This window comes from Talpa occidentalis, unplaced genomic scaffold (genome assembly GCF_014898055.3).
Source record: "Talpa occidentalis isolate TD23 unplaced genomic scaffold, MPIMG_talOcc4v2.1 talOcc4.16, whole genome shotgun sequence".
NCBI classification, from domain to species: domain Eukaryota; kingdom Metazoa; phylum Chordata; class Mammalia; order Eulipotyphla; family Talpidae; genus Talpa; species Talpa occidentalis.
Window position 1 is genome coordinate 82,353,815 of NW_023601653.1, and position 16,746 is coordinate 82,370,560.

At 64.4% G+C, this 16,746-nt stretch overlaps 2 protein-coding genes across 3 annotated transcripts; both read left to right on the forward strand.

The window, feature by feature from the left end:
• The first annotated feature begins 1,190 nt into the window (after window positions 1–1,190).
• Window positions 1,191–2,412, forward strand: INHBE (inhibin subunit beta E). Its single transcript, XM_037513320.1, is given in 6 exon segments — window positions 1,191–1,506; window positions 1,679–1,777; window positions 1,780–1,909; window positions 1,911–2,022; window positions 2,025–2,306; window positions 2,308–2,412. Coding segments are annotated over 6 exon segments (1,044 nt in total).
• Window positions 2,413–5,640: 3,228 nt separating this feature from the next.
• On the forward strand, window positions 5,641–16,539 carry GLI1 (GLI family zinc finger 1). 2 transcript variants are annotated; one of them, XM_037515053.2, is made up of 12 exons: window positions 5,641–5,680; window positions 8,342–8,467; window positions 8,933–9,016; window positions 9,273–9,468; window positions 9,714–9,858; window positions 10,202–10,291; window positions 10,379–10,516; window positions 10,855–11,004; window positions 12,295–12,459; window positions 12,897–13,127; window positions 13,933–14,200; window positions 14,594–16,539. In XM_037515053.2, exons 2-12 carry the CDS (start codon window positions 8,368–8,370, stop codon window positions 16,336–16,338), a joined length of 3,312 nt encoding a protein of 1,103 aa, XP_037370950.1. In that variant the 5' UTR covers window positions 5,641–5,680; window positions 8,342–8,367; the 3' UTR covers window positions 16,339–16,539. The 2 variants fall into 2 exon arrangements, with proteins under 2 accessions (XP_037370950.1, XP_054552707.1); XM_054696732.1 differs by lacking the exon at window positions 5,641–5,680 and adding an exon at window positions 7,249–7,272.
• The last annotated feature ends 207 nt before the right edge of the window (window positions 16,540–16,746 follow it).

Consider the following 16,746-nt stretch of genomic DNA (forward strand, 5'->3'; position numbering starts at 1 on the left):
CCCTGCTCTGTCTCTAGTGAATCCTCTCACCCCCCTGTACCTCTGGCCTGCACCCCAGTTCTTGTATGCACAAATAAATGAAAGTCAATCTTTAAAAGAAAAGTTACTGAGAAAGTGTGGCAAGTTAGGGCTGGAACTAGAACTAAGGTTACTGCATTCTCATTGCTTTGCTCTTAAAAGTCCATAAACCTTCCGTTTCCCACTGTCATGGAGAGGCCTGGCTCTGCTTCCAGGATGCCCCGAGTCTGGGCAACTCTCACAGTCCCCTGGCAGCTGCCATGCCCTCTGCCAGCTGGATGGACTCTGTCCCGCTGTGAGATTGCATGACCACTGCCCCTCACCTTTCTGGGTCTCCCCAGACATCACAGTTACATCCCCCCAGCCCCATGTTCCAGCCTCCTCCACGTTGTGCTCTAGTCCAACTGGACTCTGGGCCGCCAGCACAGGCAGGGTCAGGGGGTGACTCCTGCGCTCCGTGGCACTGCCACCTTGGCCTGGACAGGAGGACTCCGTTCCTCCCGCCCATCCCAACCCCTCACCCCTGTCCCAACCCCATCGCTGCAAATAAAGAGACCAGAGTTCTTCTGGCCCAGAGACTCCCAGGGAAATAATCGCTGCAGGTACCAGCCACCCCGCCGGAAGAGCCGAGGCAGTGGTGCGGGGCAAGCCAGGAGCCGGAGCTGTGCAGGGAAGCCACCTGGCCCCACCTTGTGCATGTGGAGTCCCTCCCCAGAGCCCAGACCTTGGAGACCAAGCATGTGAAATCATCTTCTTTCTTGCATCATGCATGTCCTCGTTGCCCCCCCATACCCCTACCTCAAGCCCAGTGAGTGACCAGGGCCAGAGGGTGAAACCTGAGCCCCAAGGGGGAACCTCCACCCCCTGCAGAGTCCTGATGGGCAACACAGCTGGCCAATCCCAGACTCAGAGGGTGGGCCTGCTGGCTGACCACTAGGTGAGGGACCCCAGGCTGCCGGCTCTAAAGAGGCCCCGGGTCAGAGGCAGACGTGAGCTGTGAGGACCAAGCTAGTAGGGCTGCTACGCACGGGACCCTGGGTGGTCCGCGTCCTGCCCTCCTGAGCCCAGGCGAGAGAACACAGGTGGCTGCGCAGGGCAGGGCAGGTGTGCCACCGGGGCCTGCCGCTGCCCTGGCAGTGCCCAGGCATCACGCAACAGAAAGAGCAGCTGCCATGCAAGTGTCCCCCCGGAGCCGGGCCCGCCCTGCCGCACAGCTGCAGCTGGTGCTGCTCTGGGCCTTGGCGTGGACACAGGGGACGGGCTCTGCGTGTCCCTCCTGCGGGGGCCCCGCCCTGGCACCCCAAGCAGAACGAGCTCTGGTCCTGGAGCTCGCCAAGCAGCAAATCCTGGAGGGGCTGCGCCTGACCAGTCGTCCCGGAGTCACGCACCCCCCACCCCGGGCAGCGCTGACCAGAGCCCTGGGGCGCCTGCAGCTGGGGGGCGAGGCTGCGGCCCGCGGGGAGGAGGTCGTCAGCTTCGCGGTCTCAGGCGGGCGAGGGCGGGGCGGGGCCGGCGGGGCCGGGAGGCCGCGGGAGGAGGAGACCGGCGGGGCGGGCGGAGGACTCGGGGTGACCGGCTGCTCCGGGGCGGGGGCGGGGCCGGGCGGACGGGGCTCGCGGGCGGGAGGTCGCTCACCGCCCCTTCCCGGTCTCTCCCGCAGAGCCCCCCAAGCCGGCCTGCGGCGCCGACCTCGCCTTCCGCCTGCCCGCGCCCCGCGCCCGCCGCCTGCGCCGCGCCCGCCTCTGGCTGCACGTGCCGGGCGCCTGCGGGTCTCCCGGGGGGGGGGGGGGGGGGGGCGCCCGGGAGCGCGAGGCCTCCTGGCGGAGCTCCGAGTGACCGCCGCCGGCTGGCACGCCCTGCCGCTGCCCTCCCGCGGCCTGGCCGGCGACGCGCGTCCTGAGGCTGCGGCTGGACTGCGGCCCCCCGGCCCGCCACCGCCGCGCGCCGCCCCCGCGCCCCCTGGACGCCCGCGACCGGCGCCCCTTCCTGGAGCTGAAGGTCCGGCCCCCCCCGAGCCTGGGGCGGGCCGGGCCAGGAGGAGGACCCCCACCTGTGACCCCGAGACTCCCCGCTGCTGCCGGCGGGACCGTTACGTGGACTTCCAGGAGCTGGGCTGGCGGGACTGGATCCTGCAGCCCGAGGGGTACCGGCTGAACTACTGCGGCGGGCAGTGCCCCCCGCACATGGCGGGCAGCCCCGGCCTCGCCGCCTCGCTCCACGCCGCCGTCTTCAGCCTCCTCAAGGCCAACACGCCTTGGCCCCTGGGCGCCTCCTGCTGCGTCCCCACCGCCCGGAGCCCGGAGGCCTCTGTCTCTCCTCTGCCTCGACCGCGACGGCAACGTGGTCAAGACAGACCTGCCGGACATGGTGGTGGAGGCCTGCGGCTGCAGCTAGCTAGGGAACTGGGGTTGGGAATGAAGAATCAGGTTGGGGATTGCAGGGGTAGGGCACCCCGGGCGAAGGGGTGTGGCACCAGAGTCCTGACTCGCACCCCCACCCCATGGGCCGCGGGGCCCTGCCGCCGGCCACTGCTACCCGGCTCCAGGGGACACTTTCGTACCCGGACTCCACCTATTCCAGGGTGTCGGGGTGCGGGGGGAGGGGAAGCGTGTCCTCTAAAGGAGCCTGCCCAGAAAGGCGATGTCCTACCCCAGCCCCTGAGAGAGGGTGGCCGCGCGAGGGGGAGGGAGAAAAGGAGAAAGTAGAGCAAGATTAGCCTCTGCCCTGCAGAGAAAGCCCTCTCCTGAGGGGAGGAAGAAGCTTTGGGACGGGGAGTAGACTGGGGGAGTGGACTGGCTGAGTGTAGGGCCTGTTGCAGGGAGGGTCCAGAGGGAGGTGCAAGGGGAAGGTATTTAGAAGAGCCCCCAGAATGGGAGTCAGGCAAGAGGGGTGTTGAGCCTGAGGCATTCCCTGGTTTTTCCTGGGTGCAAGACCCATCGGAGGGGCAAACATTTACACCTTCCTAATAAAAATGAAGGAAAAATCCGCAAGTATGAGTCATAAAGTAGGGTTGGGGTGATCGTTCCAGAGCAGTGTTTCCTGATGTTTGTTCTGGGGCCCCTGGAGGTCCCTGGGAGCCTTTCAGTGTGTGCAAGGGAAAGCCAGTTTCCTAATAACACTGTTTGCCGTTTTCATTTGCATTACCTCAAAAGCATGCAGTGGGGTTTTCAGAAGCTGCATGGCAGGTGGTGACATAACTTTCTGACCCCACTGGTGATAGGATGGGTGCTTGAGCTTACACTTTTTTTCAGCCTTAATTTCTAGTATGGTAACTTGATATGAACCACACGCCTTTTAAGAGTTTAAGGAGGTGTTGAACTAAAAAAAGTGTGAGAATCGCTGCCCTGGAGGCCTGGGTGATGAGGTGCCCAGGCAGGGGCACACACAGAGTCCCTTCTTCTTAGTGACCCTCTGGGTATCACTGTTGTCTTGGTCAAAGTCATGTGGGGGACGGAGGCTCAAATGGGGCTTCTTGTCTGTGCCCCCACAATTACAACCTATCTTTCTAGGGCCTCAGACCTCTTCCTAACTTCATCTCTCCCCCTCGACTCTCAGACTGAGCAGTTAACTACTGACGCTCCAAGCCCAGGGGTGAGGAGCAGAAGCTACAGATAAAGGAGTGTCTCCTTTCACCCACTATGCTTTTGGCCCTCTCTCATGAAGAAAAGTCAGAGAGTCGGAACTCCCTGGTGGTGCAAGGGGTTAAGACGCAACCTATGAATCTATCGACAGTCTCTGCAGCATGAGTTCGATCCCCGGCCTGGAGGTACCCACATGGCGCAACAGACCTCTCCTGACTCACCCGCTGCTCCCCTCAGCAGTGGATTTCACTGAATCTGTCTGTTCTGTTCCCCACTTTGTCTCTGGGGAATCCTCTCACCCCCACACCTTTGGCCTGTACCCCAGTTCTTGTATGCATAAATAAATGAATCTTAGGCCTCCCTGGTGGCTCAAGGGGTTAAGCACCACACTATGGAGCAATCTGCAGCCTCTGCAGCACAAGTTCCATCCCCGGTCAGCCAGGGAGCTACCCACATGGTGCAGCAGACCTCTCCTGTCTAGCCCACTGCTCCCCTCAGCAGTGTACTTGGGTCAATCTGCCTGTTCTGTTCCCTGCTCTGTCTCTGGTGAATCCTGTCACCCCCAGCAACTCTGGCCTGTACCCCAGCTCTTGTATGGATGAATAAATAAATCTTTTTTTTAAAGATTTATTTATTTATTTATACAAGCACTGGGTACAGTCAGAAGCGCCGGAGGGCGAGAGAATTCACCAGAGCCAGAGCGGGGAGCAGAGCAGGCAGAAGGACCGAAGTACACTGCTGAGGGGAGCAGCGGGCGGCAGGAGAGGTCTGTGCGCCACGTGGGACCCTCCTCCAGTGGCCGGGGAGCAGCCGGGGATCGAACCGGCGCCGCAGAGGCTGAGGGCAGCTTTGCAACCCAGCGCTCAACCGCTGCGCCATCGGGGAGGCCCCAATAAATAAATCTTTAAAACAAATCAATCGATCGATCAATCAATCAATCTTTAAAAAAGTCAGCGAGCCTAAAGTAGCTGCCCCTTCCCCTGCATCTGGTCACCATGGCAACACAAGTTCAAAGCAACAGGATGCACCCCTAAAGTTAGCCGCCACCACGCTGCCCTGCAGCCCGCGCCCCTGTTTGTGTGACCGCGCACCTGCCCTCCCGAGCCCTGGGCGTCCCCGGCCCTCGCGCTGGGCTCCCGGGGGCTTTCGTGCGGCGCCCGTTAAACCTCCTGCTCCTGCTCCGCGCGTCTCCGCCGGCGGCCCTCGCGGGTGTCACGCCCCAGAGCGGCCAGCAGAGGGCGCAGCCGCCTCGCGGCGCGGGAGGAGCGGGCGGCGCGGCGGTGGCACAGCCCCCCCGAGCGCGGGGATGGCGAGCGGGGTCGGGGGGACAGTGCCCAGCCCCGGGGGTCCCTAGTGGTCGGGCGGGCGCGTCCCTCGGGCCCAGAGCCTCGGCCGCGCCTCCTCTTCCCGGCTGCGGGGGCGCGTCGCTGCCCCGGGCCCGGCCCCGTCGGGGCTCCGTTTCTGCCCCAGCCCTCCGGGCTCCATCCTGAGGGGCGGATAAACCTGGGGTGCAGAGCTCTACGCTAGTACCCGTCAAAGGTGATCGTCCTGTCTCTACTGTTCTCTTTCCGGAGGAACTTTCTTCCGCCCCCAGCCCCCAGCCCCCCAATTTCGCTAAGTGTTTTCCCGACTGCGGCCTCTTCGCGGCGCCGGTCCGGGATCCGCGCCGGGATTTCCCGCCCGCCGCCGCGCGGAGTTGGGGGGTGGTGGGGGCAGCGCAGGGTCCCTCCGGGGAGGGGGAGGATCCTGGGGGTCCTGGGGGTGCAATAAGCCGGCACCCCCTCTCGCGCGCCCAGCTGCCCCGCCGCAGCCCTCAGAGCGGCGAGGGCGCCGGGAGGGCGGCCGGGAGGGAGCGGCGCCCGCGGCCAGCGAGGAAAAGTTTTGCAAAAGGGAAAAAGTTTGCGCGTCTCGCGGGTGGTCCCGGCGCGCGGCCCGCGGGAGGCGGCGGGGCCGGGCCGGGCCGGGCCGGGCCGGGGCGGGGGTGGCACCGAGGCTGCGCCGCCGGGCCCTGCGCCCCCGCCCCGCCGCGCGCCCCGCCGGACCGGCCTGGACCGCGCGCCCCGCGCCCGGCGCCGGACGAGGTGAGGGGGCGGGGGACCACCTGGGCGCGTGGGGGAGGGGCGGGGCGCCGGGGGCCCGGGCCGCGGAGGGGGGCGGCGCGGGCGAGAGGGGGCGCGGGGCCGGGGCGGGGGGTCGGGCGCAGTCTCCCCGCGGCCCCGCGTCTTCTCCTCTGACAGTTGCGCCGCGGGCGCGGGGCCTTTGTCTGCGCCGCCGCCCCCGACGCCGCGCCCGGGGGCGTGAGGGGCCCGCGGCGCGGCCGGCGGGTCCGCGCGGTCGGGGGCGCCCCAGGTGCCCGGCGCGGCGCGGGGGTCGCGCTCCTGCGAGAGGGGCGGCCGGGGCGCCCCAGGTGGGCCGGGTGCGTGTGTGGAGACAGCCGCGGGCGGGGGCTCGAACCCCTCTTCTGTCTGGTGGCAAACGTGCTTGTGGGAGCGTGTGTTTGGGGGCGCGGGGTGTCATCGGACCGAGGAAGGGGACGGGGAGACCAGCGGCTCGTTCAGGCCCTGGGAAGGCTCCCCAGAAGTGTGAACCCCCGTGTCCCGAGAGCGGGGCCGAGCGCCGCGGAGGCGTGAGGAGACCGTCCCGACCCCTGACCCCGGACCACCGGGCAGCCGGGCCGGCCGCGGGGACCCCTGCCGGGGGGCGGGACCGCGCCCCCGCCCGCGCGCGCCCCGGCCCCCGCGGGAGCCGGCCTCGCCCCTCCTCCGGCCGGACCACCCTGCCTGCCCCGCGCCCCGCTCCGCGGCCTCTTTCAGGCCCCGTGACCCCGAAACAATCCGCCCCGGGCAGCGAGCTCGGGGACCGCACGGGGGCCGGGGTCCCCCGGGCTGACTGACGTTTTAGGGGCCGGAGAACCGGGGTCTCCGTGGGACGGGGCTTCGCGGTCCAGCGGGGAGAAGGCGGGGCTCCCGAGAGGTGGAGGAGCCGCGGCGGGGAGGCTTTCCCCAGGGGGCGGGTCCGGAGACCCCCGCTCTCCCCGGCTTCCCCGCCGGCGGCGGAGACCCGCCCTTGACGTCACCGAGGGGTTCCCGGGGGTCCGCGGGGGTCCAGCCCGGGGAGCCCGCGGGGCCCGGCCCCTCCCTCGCGCCCACACCTGGCTGTGCCCGCGCCTCCCCGCGCCGCCGCGCCTCCGCCCCGCGCGGGACCCCACTCTCCGCGGGCCCCCCAGGCCGCGGCGGCGCAGGGCCGGGGGAGGCGCCGGGCGCGGGCGGGGGCGGCGTCTGCAGCCGGAGCCCGCGGCGGCGACTTGGGTGGGCCGGCGGGCGGGAGGGCGGGCCGGGGGCGGGGCCGGCCCGGGGAGTTGGGGCGCGGGGGCGCGAGGGGGCTCTGGGAAGCCGGGCCCCGGAGGAGACGGCCCCGGCCCGCCAGCGCGCCCTGCCCCGTCCTGCTCCCGCGCCCGAGGGACTTGGCGGGGCTGGGGGACCGCGGGGCGCCCCGCTCCCGCGCGCGGGGAGCGCGGGGGGCTGCGGCGCGCGGGCCGGGCCGGCCGCGTCGCCCCCTTTCCAGCGCGGCTCCCCGAGGCCGGGCGGCGGGGCAGCAAATGACCGGGCGCGCATGTCTGGGGGGTCTCTGTAGTGTCCGGGGGTCGCGTGTGAGCTCCCGCCGCCCTCCGCGGGTGAGTCGGGGGAGGGGGCGGGCGGCGCCCCCATCCAGCTGCCCGCCAGCTGCGCCCCCCGCAGCGCCCCGGCCGCGGTGGGAGGTCTTGGATGCGGGGTCCGGATCTCCGTGCGGAGAGGAGGGGCCAGCGGCGCGGCCGGGCTGCGGGGCTCCGGCTGGGTCACGGGGTCCGGCTCCGCGCCCCGTCCCACCCCGCCCGCGCCCGGAGTCCCAGCATCCCGGGATCACCCACCGCGCGGCGGCCCCGCCGGCCGCGCCCACCCGCCGCGCCCCGCCCCGCCCCGCCCGCCGCGCGGCGGAAAACCCGGGGTGGAGCGGGGGCCGGGAGCGGCGCCCCCACGCCCTCCCGCCCGGCCCCGCGCCGGCGCCGGCTGCTCGTCCCGCCGCCCGTCCTGCGAGCGGGGCCAGCGGGTTCGGGGGCGCCCAGGTCCAGCGCACCCCAGAGTAAAGCCGGCGTCGATCCTTTGTACCCCACAGACCGGGAGCCCCTCAGAAACCGCCGCCCTCGGCTCGCCGCGGCCGCCCTCCGGAGCGGGGCCGACGGCCGGGGCGCGGGCGCCCTCTGCGGGGCGCGGGCAGGACCGCAGGGGGAGGCCCCGGTGGCAACAGCCGAGGGACGAGCCGCCAGCCCCAGAGCGCCCAGCCAGGTGCCCCCCGGGGGCTGTGCCACCCCTCCAGGCGGGCCCTTGGCCAGAGCAGAAGGAACAGAGCGCTTGTGGAATAAAGTCACCTGAGGCTCACAGAGGCACACGTATTCCACAGCCCTCCCCTCCACACACACGCGCACACACACACACTCACACGCGCACACACACGCTGTCCGGGCAGAGTTTCCCAAGTTTCCATCCAGTTCCCTAAAATATCCCCAAGACTGTCTCTGCTGCTTTTGGACTGCTCCCCTTGCCCTGTCCTGGCTGAGTAATGCCCTCTTCAGGTTGATTTCCATGGCGGCGGCCTTGGGGGGCTGGGGCACAGGAAGCTCTGCCCAGGATCCCAGCTCCAGCTTATTACCTGACCTTTCCTGCCTCCCTCCCGCCTCTAACTCGCCAGTCTCCTTCCTCTTGCAGTTCCTCACACTCTCCCCTGAGACGCCATGTTCAACTCGATGACCCCCCCGCCAGTCAGTAGCTATGGAGAGCCCTGCTGTCTCCGGCCCCTCCCGGGTCAGGGGGCCCCCACCATGGGGACAGAAGGTCAGTGTCTATATCAGTCCTTGGGGGCTGGCATAGCTTTCACCTTTCCGTCTCCCACCTGACGCCCATTCCCCATTGTAAGAGTATTTGAGACCCTATCGTGTGGGCTTGGAATATGGGGTCAGGCCTTGCCGGTTTTTTTTTTTTAAGATTTATTTATTTGTGCATACAAGAGTTGGGGTACAGGCCAGAGGTGTGGGGGGTAGGAAGATTCACCAGAGACAGAGTGGGGAGCAGAACAGGCAGACTGACTGAAATACACTGCTGAGGGGAGCAGCGGGCGCGACTGGAGAGATCTGCGCCATGTGGGTAGCTCCCTGGCCAGCCGGGGATGGAACTCGTGCTGCAGAGGCTGTGGACAGCTTCACGGTGCTGTGCTTAACCCCTTGCGCCACCAGGGAGGCCTAAGGTGAGGTCTTATGCGTCCTCCATGCCCATCCCCCACTCCACCTGTCTCTTTTCTAGGTCTGCCCTTCTGCCACCAGACCAACCTCATGTCTGGCCCCCACAGTTACGGCCCCGCTAGAGAGAACAACAGCTGCACTGAGGGTGAGGCCTCAGGCGACTTCTCCCTTTCTGCCCCCCTGGGGCTTGTCCTGAGGGACAGAGGGGAGGGCAGGGGACTTAACTTGGAGGAGGAAAGGCTTGGGGATGGGAGCAAGGGGTGCACAGTGCGACCGAGAGGTCACGGATGGAGTCAATACAGAAGAGCCAGGCCGCGGTCTTTTCCCTGAGTCGGGACCACAGGCCTGGCGCGTGGAGAGACGTCCCTCACCATGCCTGTCTCCCCTGTCTCCCGCCGCAGCCCCTCTCTTTCCTCCTCCCCGGAGTACAGTCAAGTTGACCAAGAAGCGGGCGCTGTCCATCTCCCCTCTGTCAGACGCCAGTTTGGACCTGCAGACAGTGATCCGCACCTCGCCCAGCTCCCTGGTGGCGTTCATCAACTCGCGCTGTGCATCTCCCGGGGGCTCCTATGGTCACCTCTCCATCGGCACCATGAGGTGCAGACAGCCCCAGGCTAAGAGGCCCCTCAAGACCCTGCCAAACCCCATAAAAAGCCTCAAGCCCTCAGACCACCTGACCCTATTTGAATTCTATCCGTTCAAAGGCGTTGAAGCCTCCTCAGTCTGTCCCTGGCACTGCCTCAGGCACTGCCCGTGCTAAGTCTTCCAGAAACACTCCACACCATGCAAGAACTCCTGAGACACTGAGGTGATCGTAACTGCCTCCCCCTCCTCCTCCTCAGCCCATCTCTGGGATTCCCACCCCAGATGAACCACCAAAAAGGGACCTCGCCTTCCTTTGGGGTCCAGCCCTGTGGTCCCCATGACCCCACCCAGGGGGGCCTGATGCCGCATCCTCAGCCCCGGGGACCCCTTCCAACTTGCCAGGTGAGAGTCCTCATAGTGCCACCCGATTTCCCTCAGCTCAGGGCAGGGGGGGTGGACTTTATAAGGGAAAGGTGAAGGGAACACGGGGGTAGAAAAGTTTTCAGTAGCAGGAAAATACAAAGGCAGGGGTGTTGGGAGTCACTGGATGACTCAGACTCTCCCAAATGAGACCCCCACCTTTTGCCCACCCCATCACCAGTGCAGTCTGAGGAGGAAGCCTCTTCCAAACCCAGGGGTTCCAGCTGCTTGGGTGGGGGAACTCAGGGCTGGAAGACCTGGCTGGGCTCCCTCTTCCTTCTGCCCACTTCTGCCTTCATCACCCTCACCTCTTCCCTTGGGGAAGCTGAAGTCTGAGCTGGACATGCTGGTTAACAAGTGCCCGGAGGAGCCCTTGGAAGGGGACATGTCCAGCCCCAACTCCACGGGCACGCAGGTAAGGGGCAGGGCGCGCTGGGCCTCCGGAACCGGAGCCAAACAGACGCGTCACCCCCAGTGACCAGGGGGCGCCTCTCCTGCCTAGGATCCCCTGCTCAGGATGCTGGACGGGCGGGAGGACCTGGAGAGAGAGGAGAAGCCGGAGCCCGAGTCTGTGTACGAGACGGACTGCCGCTGGGATGGCTGCAGCCAGGAATTTGACTCCCAGGAGCAGCTGGTGCACGTGAGCCCCAGGGGGTAACAGGAATGCCGCCTGCAACCTGCAGGACCGCGGGTGGGGCTGTGGAATCCGGGGAGGGCAGAAGGGCAGGGGGTTCTGAGATCAGGGCCCAAGTGCCCCCGCTGGGCAGGCAGAAGTGTGAGGAGCCGGGGCCTTGTGGATGCTGCCAGAAACAAGACGTGGGCTAGGATTTTTTTATTCTTCCTGTTCCTTCTTCCCCCGTGCGGTGGAGCCAGGGAGGCATGGGGGGGGTGGGGGGGGGAGTAGGGGGTCAAAGGAAGGTCTGTTCTGGGTCTCAGGAGCCTGGGGGCCTCGGCAAGCCCTTGCGTCTTCTCCTGCAGCACATCAACAGCGAGCACATCCACGGGGAGCGGAAGGAGTTTGTGTGCCACTGGGGGGGCTGCTCCAGGGAGCTGCGGCCCTTCAAGGCCCAGTACATGCTGGTGGTCCACATGCGCAGGCACACGGGCGAGAAGCCGCACAAGTGCACGGTGAGGCCCCGCGCTGGCTCCCGGCCCTTCCAAACTCGGTCCCCCACCTCCCTGACCCCCCTCACTGCCAAGGCCAGGCCCCAGTATGACGTTTGTCTGGGCGCTTCGCCCTGGTAGGCCTCTTTCTCCATAAACACGTATGTGAAAACTATTTTGTGACTGTTGGTATAAAGAGGGTCATATCAATATTATATGTTAGAACACTTAATATGACCTAAAAGCTACTTTTCCCTTGATTTTATTTTTTTTTAAAGATTTATTTATGCAGGGCCTCCCCTGGTGGCGCAGCGGTTGAGCTCTGGGCTGCGAAGCTGCCCGCAGCCTCTGCAGCGCCGGTTCAATCCCACATGGCGCACAGACCTCTCCTGCCGTCCGCTGCTCCCCTCAGCAGTGTGTTTCGTCCCTCTGCCTGTTCTGTTCTCCACTCTGGCTCTGGTGAATTCTCTCACCCTCTCGTGCTTCTGACTGTACCCAGTGCTTGTATAAATAAATAAATAAATCTTTTTAAAAAAATCCTTCTTAAAAAAAAAAAAGATTTATTTATGCATACAAGAACTGGGGTATAGGCCAGAAGTGCAGGGAGGTGAGAGGATACACTAGAGACAGAGTGGGGAACAGAACAGGTGGATTGACTGAGGTACACTGCTGAGGGGAGCAGCGGGGAGACAGGAGAGGTCTGCTGCGCTGTGTGGGTAGCCCCCTGGTAGGCTGGGGATTGAACTTGTGCTGCAGTGGCTGCAAATAGCTTCATAGGTTGTATCTTAACCCCTTGCATCACCGGGGAGTCTTTTCCCTTGATTTTAAAAGGAATGTAAATGCTCTTGTGGGGCCTTGGAAGTACTGTGGGCCCCAGGCCCCAGGCCTACTGCTCTGTCTGATGGAGAAACCCCTCTAGACAACCCACTGAGGCAGAGTAAGTTCCTAGTGCGGGGGGAGCTGCTCCGGCCTGAGCATGTGCTCAGTGCGTCATCCCTGCGTCCTGCAGGCAGCGTGTCCCCAGCTGCTTCTGTCCCCCGTTCTTTTTTTTTTTTAAGATTTATTTAATTTATTTATGCGTACCAGAACTGGGTGTGGGCCACAGGTGTGGAGGGTGACAGGGTTCACCAGAGACAGTATGTGTTTCCCCAGTTCTCACCTGCCCTTGTCTCCAAATTTCGGGAATTCTGAAGCCCTGATGCTCCCTCAACTGAAATTATATTTGCTCGTGTATATCCCAGTTGAGATTTGGGGTTCCTCTACTGTCCACGTCCTTCTGTCTGAGAGCTACCCTTTCACCCCCGTGACCTCCAGTTTGAGGGGTGCCGGAAATCATACTCCCGCCTTGAAAATCTGAAAACGCACCTGCGCTCACACACGGGCGAGAAGCCGTACATGTGCGAGCACGAGGGCTGCAGCAAGGCCTTCAGCAACGCCAGCGACCGCGCCAAGCACCAGAACCGCACCCACTCCAACGAGGTGAGTGCCGTCTAGCCTGCCCCCCCCAGAAGCCCCTCCTGGGGAGTTTCCTCCTAAGAAGCCCCTTAGCCAGCACCCACTCCTCAGAGGTGAGTGTCCCGCGCCGCGTCAGTCACCCGGAGAAGGCCTTCCCGAAACCAAAAATTTCCATGTACCGCCGGCCCCCCCTCGACCAGCCGAAGGTTAACCTCAAACAGATCTGTTCTCGCTAGTGGCCCCTGGAAGCTTCAACCGCTGAATTCGTGAGGTGTCCCCGACCCGGGTCTCCCCCTCACCTTTCCCAGACTGGGGACATCAAGGGCCCCACTCTCCTTCCTTCCTTGGGTGCTGTGTGCGCCCCCTGACCCCTCATCCTCACTCATGCCCCCACTTCCCCACCCCTTCTACATTCTTCCACTCTGATCCCTTGACGTCCGGCTTCTCTCTCCGCTCGCTAGAAGCCCTATGTGTGTAAGCTCCCCGGCTGCACCAAACGCTACACGGATCCCAGCTCGCTGCGAAAGCACGTCAAGACGGTGCATGGCCCGGATGCCCACGTGACCAAGCGACACCGCGGCGATGGCCCCCTGCCGAGGGCCTCTGCCCTGGCCACGGTGGAGCCCAAGAGGGAGCGGGACGGAGGCCCCATCAGGGAGGAAAGCAGACTGACAGTGCCCGAGGGGGCCACGGTGAGCCACGGCCCGGCAGCCCCGCCTGCCCAGCCTTCTGTCCCCGCCTCTGCCCGTACCGCGCCCGTGGCCAGACCTGCAGCCTCGTCCCATCGCTGCTCCTGGGGCTGCCCCAAATCTAAAAATTTTACCTACATGCATTATTTTTTTTAAAAAAAAAGATTGATTTATTTGTGCATACAAGAACTGGGGTACAGGCCAGAGGTGTGGGGGTGAGAGGATTCACCAGAGACAGAGTGGGGAGCAGAACAGGCAGACTGACAGAAATACACCACTGAGAGGAGCAGCGGGGAGACAGGAGAGGTCTGCTGCACCCTGTGAGTAGCTCCCTGGCCGGGGATCAAACTTGCACTGCAGTGGCCGAGGGGGCCACTGCAGCTTCGTAGTGCTGAGACTTACCCCCTTGCGCCACCGGGGAGGCCCCCTTAATGCATGATTACATCAATGAGCTGGCTCAGCCGGCTTGCGCAGAATTTGGTGTATGGTTCCAGAGCTTTCGCATGTTTAATTTCCTGCGCTCCTCACAGCAATTTCATGAGAAAGGAACTTTCCTCATTTTCGGATGAGGAAACTCAGGCAGAGCAATTGCCTAAAGTGATAGAACTAGAGCGTGGCTTTGAGCCCAGGCTCTCCCTATCAACTCCTCTCCCCCAGTTTGTCTCCGCCCCTCAGGCTCAGCCCTCCCTACACCTGTAAGCCTCCCTCAGCCCCAGAAGTCACTGGAACTCAAGCTTTAGCCACTCGCCAGGTTCAGGGAACAGTGGGAAGGGGAAGGCTGCCGTGCTCAGTCCTCATCTCCCCACAGAAGCCACAGCCCAGCCCTGGGGCTCAGTCGTCCTGCAGCAGTGACCACTCCCCAGCAGGCAGCGCGGCCAATACAGACAGCGGTGTGGAAATGACTGGAAATGCGGGCGGCAGCACGGAGGACCTGTCCAGCTTGGATGAGGGGCCTTGCATTGCTAGCTCTGGTCTGTCCACTCTTCGCCGCCTTGAGAACCTCAGGCTGGACCAGTTACATCAACTACGGCCAATCGGGCCCAGGGGCCTCAAACTGCCGAGCTTGACACACACTGGTGAGATGTGGTGGGGTGACTGCTGCACTGAGATCGGGTTGAGTGGGAGATTTCACCCTCAGGGCTACCGCACGGCACCTCTGTACGACTAGAAAAAGGCCTCCCTTCCTCAGACACTTTCTTTCCATCTAGCAGCAAACCGTTGTCAGGTGTAAAGTCTGCGGTGTGAATGCTGTCCTAGGGGTGTGCAGTGGGCGGCCCGTGCGGCTGCGCATCACAGCCCTGCACCCTGGTGCCCCGGAAGCAGAAGGGGCACGGGAGAAGGAAGCAGAACTGAGTGGTTGGCGTTAAGGAGCCTGTCCCTGGCTTCCAGGACAGATCATCCCATCGGGAAGTCGGGGGGTGAATCAGGAGAGTCCCTGACCACCTTGCTTTTCGCCCCGTCACTTGCAGGTACCCCTGCGTCCCGCCGTCTGGGCCCCCCGGTGTCTCTTGACCGCCGCAGCAGCAGCTCCAGCAGTGTCAGCTCCGCCTACACGGTCAGCCGCCGCTCCTCCCTGGCCTCCCCATTCCCCCCGGGCTCCCCACCAGAAAGCGGGGCGTCCTCTCTGCCTGGCCTCACACCCGCCCAGCACTACCTGCTCCGGGCAAGATATTCTTCGAGCAGGGGGGGTGGCACCCCACCCTCTACAGCACCCGGCCTGGATCGCATGGGGGTTCTTCCTGCCTCTCCCTGGAGGAACCGAGCCGAGTATCCAGGATACAATCCCAGCGCAGGAGTCACGCGGAGGGCCAGCGACCCAGCCCGGGTTGCCGACCGCCCTGCCGCAGCCAGAGTTCAGCGGTTCAAGAGCTTGGGTTGTGTCCACACACCGCCGGCAGGCGCGGGGGGAGGACGGAACTTCGAGCCCCTGCTCCCAGCCTCGGTCTACTCGCCGCAGCCCCCCAGCATCACTGAGGATGTGACCATGGACACCAGAGGGCTGCGGGAAGAGGCGGAGGTTGGGAGCTCCATGATGGGCAGCGGTGTGGCCCCTTACGTGGACTTCCCGCCTTCTGATACTCTGGGATATGGGGGGCCCGAGGGGGCAGCAGCTGAGCCTTATGGAGCCAGGGGTCCAAGCTCCCTGCCTCTTGGACCTAGTCCTCCTACCCACTATGGCCCCAACCCCTGCCCCCAGCAGGTGTCCTATCCTGACCCCACCCCAGAACCCTGGGGTGAGTTCCCTTCCCACTCTGGGCTGTACCCCGGCCACAAGGCTCCAGCTGGAGCCTATAGCCAGTGTCCGCGTCTCGAACACTACGGACAGGTGCACGTTAAACCAGAACAGGGGTGCCCAGTGGGCTCTGACTCCACAGGACTGGCCCCCTGCCTCAATGCCCATCCCAGTGAGGGGCCTCCACACCCACAGCCCTTGTTCTCCCACTACCCCCAGCCCCCTCCTCCCCAGTATCCCCAGTCAAGCCCCTATAGCCAGCCTCGCCCCGACTATCTTCCCTCAGAGCCCAGGCCTGGCCTGGATTTTGACTCCCCCACTCACTCCACAGGGCAGCTCAAGGCTCAGCTTGTATGCAATTATGTTCAGTCTCAACAGGAACTGCTGTGGGAGGCTGGGGGCAAGGGAGACCCTCCGGACCAGGAGCCTCTCTTTCAGACTCCCAAGTTTCTAGGGGGGTCCCAGATTAGCCCCAGCCCTGCCAAGGCCCCAATGGCCCCATATGGACCTGGTTTTGCACCTAACTTGCCCAACCACAAGTCAGGCTCCTATCCCGCCCCCTCACCTTGCCATGAAAATTTTGCAGGGGGGGCGAGCAAGGCTCCCCAAAGAGCAGCAGCACCACCTCGCCTTCTGCCCCCACTGCCCACCTGCTATGGGCCCCTCAAGGCAGCGGGCACCAACCCCAGCTGTGGCCATCCTGAGGTGGGCAGGCTGGGAGCGGGCCCTGCCTTGTACCCGCCCCCTGAAGGGCAGGTGTGTAACCCCCTGGACTCTCTTGACCTTGACAACACTCAGCTGGACTTCGTGGCTATTCTGGATGAGCCCCAGGGGCTGAGTCCTCCCCCTTCCCATGATCAGGGGGACCGCTCTGAACACACCCCACCTGCCCCCGGGGCCCCCAACATGGCTGTGGGCAACATGAGTGTCTTACTGGGATCCCTGCCTGGGGAGACCCAATTCCTCAATTCTAGTGCCTAAAAAGTGGGGAATCCCACCTATCACAGGTCCACGTTTCCTAAGGGGGTTTCATCCCCACAGACAAGTCAGGAGGAGGAGCCAGAGGCCCCCGGTGTGCCCCGGGTGGGAGGTATGGACTGGGGACTGTATACAGTCTGTAAATGTTTCGAGGAACAGTTTGATAATGACACTGTTTCCTGATAATAAAGGAACTGCATCAGCAAGCGCCGCGCCTCATGTCTTATTGCCCTGGGGAGGGGGCAGGAAGACAAGCAGGAGTTAAGCTCCCCACTTTTCTCTTTGGAGAATCTCCCTCACCCCATGCCCACCCTCGAGGCAGACTCCCATCATGTGGAAGACAGAGGATTTACCAGGGTGTCCTCAGAACAACACACACCTGTGGGGAGCCTGTCACCCTAAGGGAGCTGG